This window comes from Orycteropus afer, unplaced genomic scaffold (assembly GCF_000298275.1).
Source record: "Orycteropus afer afer isolate SDZICR_OR568_19922 unplaced genomic scaffold, OryAfe1.0 scaffold00103, whole genome shotgun sequence".
Taxonomy (NCBI): Eukaryota; Metazoa; Chordata; class Mammalia; order Tubulidentata; family Orycteropodidae; genus Orycteropus; species Orycteropus afer.
The window spans coordinates 3,825,362-3,835,788 of record NW_006921690.1 but is presented as its reverse complement, the minus strand read 5'-3'; the positions used below and the strand labels follow the sequence as shown (position 1 = coordinate 3,835,788).

At 40.0% G+C, this 10,427-nt stretch overlaps 1 protein-coding gene across 1 annotated transcript in view; it reads left to right on the top strand.

Annotated features, from left to right (window-relative positions):
* Positions 1–10,427, top strand: part of CAT (catalase) — a 52,215-nt gene that overhangs the window by 20,606 nt on the left and 21,182 nt on the right. The window contains exons 2-7 of the mRNA XM_007943264.2: positions 528–699; positions 2,508–2,618; positions 4,693–4,823; positions 5,570–5,674; positions 6,677–6,802; positions 9,863–10,054. Coding sequence (XP_007941455.1) covers positions 528–699; positions 2,508–2,618; positions 4,693–4,823; positions 5,570–5,674; positions 6,677–6,802; positions 9,863–10,054 — 837 coding nt within the window. The remainder of the gene's footprint in view (positions 1–527; positions 700–2,507; positions 2,619–4,692; positions 4,824–5,569; positions 5,675–6,676; positions 6,803–9,862; positions 10,055–10,427) is intronic.

Sequence of the window (10,427 nt, the reverse complement as noted above, 5' to 3'; positions counted from 1 at the left end):
AGAAGAAGTGTTATAAATAGCTGCTTTACACTGCTTGAGAGAAAGGATTCATTATGCATCATGGAAGAGGATATATTTTAACATTCACGGTGGTAACAAAGTATTTGTAAGTTCTGAGCAAAGCAGTATCCAGCAGATGGTCTGGTTAGATGACTGTTAGTTTGAACATTTGGTGCAAAGCATGGATGGTCCCGTTTTTGGGGATCCCTGTCTGGCGGCTTCCTGTGCTGAGTTAAGTTTCTCCCTTGAGGAATTGCTGAGCCCTTGGCAGGTTATTTAGCCATGTTTCTTCTCCAGAAGCAAGTTTCTTAGCGGATTGGTATTGAGATTTATCAAGGATTTCTGAGATCTAACAGTAAATTTTAGACAATGGCACATATTTTACTAATTCAGTGTTTTGGATACAGGAAATTTAAAGAGAGTTAGGGAAAATGGTATAAAAATCACAAAATGATGTATATTCTGAGCATGTAAATTAAGGGTTTGTATTGACTTTTCTGTGCTTTCTTCCCTTTGTGTTCACTTAGAAACCTGATATTCTGACCACTGGAGCTGGTAACCCAGTAGGAGACAAACTCAACTCTATTACGGTAGGGCCCAGGGGGCCCCTTCTGGTCAAGGATGTGGTTTTCACTGATGAAATGGCTCACTTTGACCGAGAGAGAATTCCCGAGAGAGTCGTGCATGCTAAAGGAGCAGGTGAGAGCTGTTGCGTTCATGTGTTGTGAAAGCATTGTCTCATGTACCTGGGTCAAAAATGATTTCCCAAAGAGAAATGCTCCTGCAGTAGTCATGTCAATTCTCCATTCATAGGTGAATTATTAATCGACAGTTATTGTCTTGGATTCTGAGCCCTGGTGGCACAGTGCATAAGTACTCACTTCCTAACTGAATGGCCACCAGTTCCAATCTACCAGCAGCTCTGCAGAAGAAAGATGTTGACAATCTCCTTCTGTAAAGATCTCGGCCTTGGAGACCCTCTGGGGATGTTTTACTGCTGGGTCTCTATGATAATCAGAATCAACTCAACAGCAGTGGGTATTGCTCTGTGTTCTGGTTCCCTAGTGCCACTCTTACAGAAAACATACCACAAATGGGAAGCCCTTAACAAACAGGAGTTTATTCTTACAGTTTGGAGGCTTTAAGTCCAAGTTCAAAGTGCCAGGCTCTAGGTGCTGGGTGAAAGCCCCTCAACCTTGGGGTCCAGCTCTGCCTCCTGCTCCCTGCTTACTGGAGCTAGAGGCATTTCTTCACCAGCAGCTGAGGCTGCGAAGCCCAAGACTGACAAGTAAAAAGGCACAGTCCCGATATTACCACACCACACAGCAGCCCATTAACTTAAGTCCATTGCAAGTCCCAAGGTCAGCAGAGCGTGGCAGGCTGCTGAGCAATGACATGGCTACATGCAGGGTCCAAGTGTGCCATAGGCTAGAGACCATTCCCCAAGAGTTCTGCTTATTATATAAGGAAGCAGACCACATTCCCTAAGGCAGTTACTCAGCTGCTCACAGTAGATTCCACCATGGAGCTGATATCATCATGGGGAATACTACATCCAGCTGCCCAGCCACTCAACCAGGCCAGCCAAGTTGACACAAAAACATAACCACTACACTCTGAATAGAATATTACATACAAAACAGTTTATTTTATTAAAAATAAACTGTAATCAAATAAATTATAATGTAATTTCATCCATTGTACTGTTCAGTGAGGAAATGAAGAAAAAAAAAAACTAGAAATACAGACCCACACTATAATTACAACTAGGTTGAAATGATGTACTTATTGGACAAATACTGGAACAAACTATGAAATTGAAGATTGGTGGGTTTGGGTAATTTTTCCTTCCCTTTTGGCCATTGCGTCTGTGAAACTTTTATCTTGCTTTTATGGCAGAAACAAAAGATAGTGGTGGTTAAAAGCAAGCAATGCAATAGGGAAATAAAGTTCAGTAAAAAGGAGGAAACAATCTCCTTGACCCGTCTCTTCGGATTTCCAGTTAGGACTTCCTGCCTTCTTCATCTCTTCTTCCTAGATGCGATTTCTTCCCATCTTCTCTGTGACTTTGATCATGACTTCGGTATGCTGTTCAGTTTGTTGTTTGGCTCTGTGACTTCTTCCATAAATGTCTAGACTTGCCTGTATTTTCTCTCCTTCTTCTCGTTCTTCTCTTTCTCTCCTAGACCTTCCTGTGCTTGAAGGCACTATCGGCCCGTATCTTTGGTCAGCCTTGTGGTCAGCCTTGTCTAACTACTCCCAGCCCCATTCTTCTCCTGACTCCAGCCCTGGAGTGCTTGGTGTAACACTGAATGCTCTGTATCTTATTTCAGTTGTTTTGGGTATGAATGTTTCCCCTTTCTCTCATCATATTGGAAGCTCCCAGAAGGCCTGAGCTAAACCTTTAGCTTCTCTTTGTAGTCACTCAGACACCTAGAAGAGTGTTGAAGGCCCTTATTGGCTGAATCATGGTCTCATGATGATGGTTTCTGTGTCTTTCTTCTTAGGGGCTTTTGGCTACTTTGAAGTCACACATGACATTACCAGATACTCCAAGGCAAAGGTATTTGAACATGTTGGAAAAAGGACTCCCATTGCAGTTCGGTTCTCCACTGTTGGTAAGTTGGTCTATTTGTGTGACCAGTATTGCTAGAGAAATTCAACCTTATACCTTTTTTGGGATCTTTGGTGGTACAGTGGTTAAGGCATTTGGCTGGTAACCAAAATGTCAGTGATTTGAACTCACCACCTTGTGAGAGAAAGATAAGGTAGCCTGCTGTAAAGATGTATAGCCTTGGAAACTGTGGTACATTTCTATTTTTTCCTGTAGGGTCACTGTGAGTTGAAATCAACTTGATGACAGTGGGTTTTTTTTTTTTTTTTTTTGGTACCTTATTTGAGACATTTGTAACTTAATTTCAGGAAAAATGTATAGGGTCACTATGAATTGGAATTAACTACAGTGGGTTTAGAGTCCTGGTGGTGCCACAGTTAAGTGCTTGGCTGCTTAACAAAAGGTTGGTGGTTTGAACCCACCCGCTGGCTCCGTAGGGGAAAGACCTGGTGATCTGCTTCCATAAAGATTCCGAAACCAAACTCCCTGCTGCCAAGTCGGATCCGACTCATAGCCACCCCTCCTAGGGTTTTTGAGGCAGTATCTCTATGGAAGTAGACTGCCTAGTCTTCCTTCCAAGGAGTGACTGGTGGGTTTGAATCACCAGCCTTGTGGTTAGCAGTCAGATGCCTTAGACACTACGCCACCAGAGTTCAGAAAACTCTATGGGGCAGTTCTGCTCTGCCACATGGGGTCACTGTGAGTCAGAATTGATTTGATAGCTGCACTGTAGTAAAGTACTTTGTGTGGCTTTTCTACCCATAAGTCTTTGCAGACTCCACGGTGGGATTTACTATGAGCAACTGAGGAGCTCCTGATTGCTGAAGGTGTCCACCTGGAGTATTTCTGTTGGGAGTGGCACAAAACAATGTTCTGGGATGTGCCCACTCTCTCTCAGGTGCTTAGAGTTCTGATGCTATGATTGGCTAGTTTGACCACCCTGCCAGGCTCTAAAGGAGGCCTCCTAGAGGCAGAACTCTCTCTGACTGCTGGTTGAGGAAGACGTGCTGCTGAAAGAGACACATGCCCCTGAAAGAGACACATGCTGCTGGGAAAGGGACGCAAGAGACACGCATTGCTGAGTGAGACACCGAGGGACCAGCACTGCTGGGAAAGAGACTATGAGAGACTGTTGGCTGAGGGACGGTGGGCTGGGAGAGAGACTGAGCGTTCTTCCTGAACTTGAGTTGTAGCCTGGTGCTTCCCTAATAAACCCCGTAATCCATGAGCTCTGTGTGGCCACTGCAGCGAATTATCGAACCCAGGAGAGAGGTAGTGGGTGCTTTGGGAGGAACGGTTGGAGAAAGGGCTGGAGGGAGGCAGCATGTCTGGCCTGGCAGGAATAGGCCTTGAGTTACTGCTGGTAATCCTGTCTTCCTCTTGTAAGGTTAGAGGAGGTCAGAACATGTGGCCTCCTTGCTGTTTTAGCAATAGCATTCAACAAAAACAGATCTATCATACTGCGTTTTGACATACTGCAATGCATAATTAATTCTGTGTCTGTATCATTCTGTGATTTTGCATTTTAAAAATACTATGGACTAAAAAAATAAATAAATAATGAGAACCTATATTTTAATTCATTTTCTTAATACTAAAGTACTGCATAATACTTAGAATGCTTAATGTTTAAAACATTTAACATTTAAAATACAGTAGAATACAAAAATAAATTAAGAATGGGACCTATATTTTAATTCATTTTCTTAATATTAAATTAATATAATTTGGCAACTGATTTATTCTCTGTGTTCACTACCTTAATACTCTGAATTATTCTCTTCCACTATTATAATATAAATTTTAATTACCTGTTTAAACAAAGCTATCTTCTTATGTTAAATGGCTTGTCTTTTTAGCTACTGTTACATATATTCTCTTATTACCTCTCAGTTCTTTTGTTTAATTTGTAGATTGAATTAACTGGTGGGTGGTAGAAATATAATAACCTGGGCATCTAAATTTCTAAATATCTGCTTTAAAATGAATGAAAAGGCATAGATACCAATGTTAATGTCTTTGGGTTTCTTTGATCCGAAGTACTCTAATGCTTCATTTTTCCCATTTGTATCTTCTAGCTGGAGAATCGGGCTCAGCTGACACAGTTCGTGATCCTCGGGGGTTTGCAGTGAAATTTTACACTGAAGATGGTAACTGGGATCTTGTTGGAAATAACACCCCCATTTTCTTCATCAGGGATGCCTTACTGGTAGGGGATATAGTACTTTGCATTCTATAAATGTTTGTTAATTTGAATTGATTTAAAAAACTCTGTATAGGTTGACAGTTGAGGAAAATGCCTGGGAAAGGCCAGAAGAAGAGAATTTATGTTGCCTAGATTGCTTTTTTAAACAAACTTTATATGTGTTTAATACATTTTTATTAGATCAGAGAATGAGTTGGGTCCGACTAGACGGCACATAACAACAACAATGACAGTTATCATTGCTCTCAGATTTGGCATTTCAAAATCGATTGACTCAATGCATATTGTCCAGTTTTCCTTGCTGAACTTGGAACGTTAGTAGAACAAGGGGGCTTTGCCCTAGAATTGAGTAGAGGCTGTTTCTACATGCTTTGAATCAGCAGGAGGTGTGTGCGCATGTGTGTGTGTGGACATGTGTGTGTGTGTGTATTGGCATGCATGTACATTTTCTTCCTTCAAGAGATACTCTAGCTTTGAGAGTATTTGAAATACTTTAGTATATTTTAGGCACTAGCTGCATATGTTGAGTAAATTTCACTTAGCATTTGACAGGTTAAAACTCTTAGAATTCTGTTGTTCAGATTTATAATCCATAAACCTAGCAGTAGGCAAGATATAATGTAGTGGTGTTATTAGTTGCCATCACTCATACTCATGGTGACTTTGTGTATAACAGAAAGAAACATTGCCTGCTGACACCATAATTCCTGTAAACTTAATTTGGGGATTTTTTTTTTTTTTCCATTTAGTTCCCGTCCTTTATCCATAGCCAAAAGAGAAACCCTCAAACACACCTGAAGGACCCCGACATGGTGTGGGACTTCTGGAGCCTGCGCCCTGAGTCTCTGCATCAGGTGGGAACTCAGCTCATCAGGTGTATCACAATCATCACCTGGGAGGCATCAGTGCATTTTTCTTGTTTTGGTTATTTTATTGGAATTGGTTTCTGGTTTTCTTCTTGGGAGACTTTCTCAGATTTCTTGATCATGAAGAGTTTTATAATGACTAATTTTGTTAATAGGAGCTCTGGTAGCATAGTGCCTAAGACACTTGACTGCTAACCAGAAGGCTGGCGGTTCAAACCCACCAGCCACTTCTCGGAAGGAAGGTTGGGCAGTCTATTTCTGTAGTGATACTGCCTCGGGAACCCAAGAAGGGGTCTCTATGAGTCAGGTCCAATTCCACGGCACCTAACAACAATAACAACAATTCTGTTAATATTCCCTCATCCATAGTCCTTAAATGATGATGATATATAGATCATTAAGGAAAAAAAAACCCAAACTCACTGCTGTCGAGTTGGTCCCAACTCATACTGACCCCTCCTTGGGTTTCTGAGGTGGTGTCTTTAAGGAAGTAGATTGCCCAGTCTTCCTTCTGAGGAGTGGCTGGTGGTTTTGAACCTCCAGCTTTCTGGTTAGCAGTCAGATGCCTTAGGCACCACTCCTATATGGATCAGAGCTCCTGTATGGATCATATTTAACAATATTAAGGATCAAAGATTCTAGAATGAGGTAAGTCTTTTGGTATTAGGGGACTGAGGGAGAAAATAGTACTAAACAAATTTTCTATTAAAGTAATTTTTGAATCTCAAGTTAGACTAGTTTTTAGATTTGCTTTAGCTTTCTTTCATAGAATTTTGAGTCGTCCTGTTAATAATTTATATATTATTCTGCTTTAAAATTCTTCTGTGTTTGCTGCAAATTAAATAATCGATAACTGTCCTCATGGGTAATTGGCTAGTATGTTCTGTATCATTAAGGGATTTCCTAGAAATTTCATTAGGAATGTCTTAAAAATCTGAGGTATGTTGCTTTAAACTAAAAAATGTTAGGCTCTTTGTTTCTGTTTGTTAGGTTTCTTTCTTGTTCAGTGATCGAGGGATTCCAGATGGACATCGGCACATGAATGGATATGGATCACATACTTTCAAACTGGTTAATGCAAGTGGAGAGGCAGTTTATTGCAAATTCCATTACAAGGTATGTGTTGCCTCTTGGGTTGGGGGATGCAAAGCTCTGCCACCACCTCTCCTTTCTTCTGCTGAGGACGGGATGAAGATCAGGGCTTCCTCCACCTTGCCCTTACTGTTACGGATTAAACTGTATGGATTCCCTAAAATATATGTTAGAATCCTAACTCCTATACATGTGGATGTAATCCTGTTTAGAAATAGGTTTCTTGTTATGTTAATTAGATCATACCCAAGTAGGGTAGATTCTAAATTGAATCACTTCTGAGTTGTGAAAAGCAGATTAGATGCAGAGATACACACACATGCACACACATGTGCAGGTGTAGCCTAGCTTTTTAGAATTCTGTGATAGAGTATAGGTTTAAGTTCTAGCAAACCATAAAATACTAGATTGGTTTGCTTTTTATAGCCCTGAGTCATTGCCTTGAACATAGGTATCTTTTGGGGTCTTGGAGGGAACTGAGGCAGAATTGCATTATTCCTGTCTGTGATACCAGTCCCACCATCTATAAGAATATATCAGAGCCTACCTTGGTACTTCTCTGCCACTTCTGTTTTGGACACCTGCTGTATACCTAGTACTTCTTCCTCTGAGCTTAACCTGCCTGAGCTAGTTCACATCTAACCAGACAAAGGGTACAGTCTTCAAGACTGCCAAGTCTGCCCAAGACCTCAGACACCAGCCTCAAGTTTAGGAGTTCCCAAGGGGTCCCCTCACTTTTGACCAGCTGAATATAAATACAAGGGTTCCCTCTGTTCCCTCAAGATGTCAACCATAGCTTAGGGGATCCCAGACACCCTCATTTCTGACATGCTAGTTCCTACTACTCCTTTGTGTTTGATCATTCCCTAGAATGACTCAGAACTCCTGGAAAATGCTATATAGAAGAATTACAGGCTTTTTATAACAAAAAGGATACAAATAAAGAGATACTTACTAGGGTTAGATCTGGGAGGGGTATCAATGCTAAGCTTCCACATCCTGAAAAGGGATATACTACCCACTACATGCATAAATATTGATCACCAACCAGGAAGCCCTTGGTGCTTCAGTGTCCAGAGCCTTTATTGAAGGTTTTTCTCATATTATCGTGAGGTGGTCATTATGATGTGCTATCAGTAGGTGAGGCCCTCTGGCCTGGCCGGTTCTTACTAAAGAGTCACCTCACCAGCCCAACCTGTTGGTTAAGTGTGGTTTGGAGTTCTTGTCTAAGACATTTAAACCGTTAAGGAATGGTTTCCTAAACTTAAGATTCTAGGGGAAGGTTGATATAAACCCCACATTGTCACTCCTAATATCTGATGCTTTCTTTCCAAAAACATTTCTCCAGACTTTTAAAATCATCTGTCTATTCATTTAGCATTTATTAAGGGTATATTATGAATAAGGAAATTCAATTGTGAATGTCAGAAAACAAAATTCTAATGTTTGTTTCATTTGTTTTCATACCGTCAGATCAGATTGGTTACTTCTGCTTTTGAGAGACTTTTGAAATGTTTTATAGGGTCCTCTCTTGGTATTTATTACAATAAGTAATATTTTCAAGGAACTTCAGGGAGTTACAAATGTCTGGTGGCCTAAGAATTTCTTTTTCCAAATAACTGCTAAAATCAGCAGAGACAGAAATGGTCATGATACATAGGCTTCCTCTTAATGATACCCAAAAGACCTGCTTTTTTCTATCGTACCTTAATCTTTATCTAAACAAGTTATGCAAGCCTATCAAGCAGAAACACTGTCATCCCTCTCTATTCTCACGGCTTGGATCCATCATCTAGGAGCTGTTTTGCGAAACAATTGACCTATTGGTTGGTTATTACCAGAAGGAGCATTGTAGTGTCATCTAGAACTAAATTGAATGATTGTTCCTGGGACAGCTAGAGCTAGCTAGTTGGTATCTTGGAATTAGACCAGCCTGAATTCATATCTTTACTTTTCTAGATAGCTATGTCCTTGAGCATATTAGTAAAGTTTTCTAAGCTCCAGTTTTTTTGATGATAATAATACCAGCTGTCCACAGTCTGAAAAGACTGGATTGCTTATGGATCTGTTCAGCAGAGGGCCCTGCGGCAACCTGACAGCTGCATGGACTTACCAGGCTGGGTTATTCTGACTTAGAGTGTTCTTTCCTAAACGCAGGGCACTCAGTTAAAGTCAGAGAGAAATTGCAGTATTATTGCAAATTAATGTAAGTTTTTTTGGGTGATCTGCAAATGGTGGCCTTCAATTTTCCATCTTCAAGATGTCTTCATATCTGACCCAGTAGAAGGCAGACTTCAAGTGTTTCCTCTGGCTAGAGAGAGTTGGGATGAAATGAGCAAGCCTTTCAGGGTTGATTTTTACTAAGAAAATGTTCCTGTAGCACTTAGCTTGTTGAGGGTCTTTTGTGTTTATACAGGAAGTTCATTGATGATATGGTATCATATGAGAGCACTTATGAACTGACTAACTTCTTTAGGTCTTGATGGCTTATTTGGAAAGTCAGAATACTAATTCTGGGAGAACTGGTTCACACAAATTATATTGAAGTTCTTTCCAGCTCTGTGAATATGGCTCTTTTTTTTTAAAAAAAAAAAAAGGAAGGAAGGAAGAAGGTAGAGGATCCTAGCTGCGTAGAATCTCAAATGCTGATTTTGAGCTATTATAAAATGGAAAATTTTAATAAAACAATTTAATATAAAAAAGGGGAAGGGCTTTTTAATTAATCATTTGATTATTTTCAAAATGTATTTTAATTTTCTGTTTAGAAAAGTAACAAGAGTGGAAAAATTCAAATAATACAGAAATACATAAAGAGAAAGATAGGACTAATTGTAGATATGAAATTTGTAACCTGAATTCCTTGGACTTTTAAAAGAATCAGAGTAATCAAGTAGAATTTGATAAATTTATATTATGTCAGATTTGAATAGTAGAGGTATTTTTGCAAGGGAAATTCTTTGGTTAGTGTGTTACTTCCATGAAAAGTTCATGATGGAGTCTCATAAGACTTCAGTGGAATACTGATTAAAGTGTGATAATTTTGCCAATAAGTTTCAGTTTGAGCTTATTTCTTTCATTTTGTAGACTGACCAGGGCATCAAAAACCTTCCTGTGGAAGATGCAGCAAGAATTGCCCAGGAGGATCCAGACTATGGCCTCCGGGATCTTTACAATGCCATTGCCACAGGCAACTACCCCTCCTGGACCTTTAACATCCAGATCATGACATTTAGTGAGGCAGAAGCGTTTCCATTTAATCCATTTGATCTCACCAAGGTGAGTCAGTTAACGAAACTGTTTGCTGTTTCTTTCTAAATCTGTTATTTCCTAATTTTTTTAAAAAAAATTAGTAAGTATGTACAATGATAGGGAAGTTATATTACAAAGTACAGTAGCAACACTAAAGAGTTTTGTGGCCTGTCAGTAACAGCATCTCAATTCCATGTTCATGTTTGTTTGATGAGTTTATATTGGCAGTTTGATACATTGTTATTGAACTCAAACCAAACCCTTGCAGCTGAGTCTATTCCAACTCATAGCGACCCTATAGGCCAGAGTAGAACTACCCTACAGGGTTTGGAAGCAAGAATGGCCAGACTTCGTCTCACCTATTTTGGTTATGTTGTAAGAAGGGACCATTCCCTGGAGA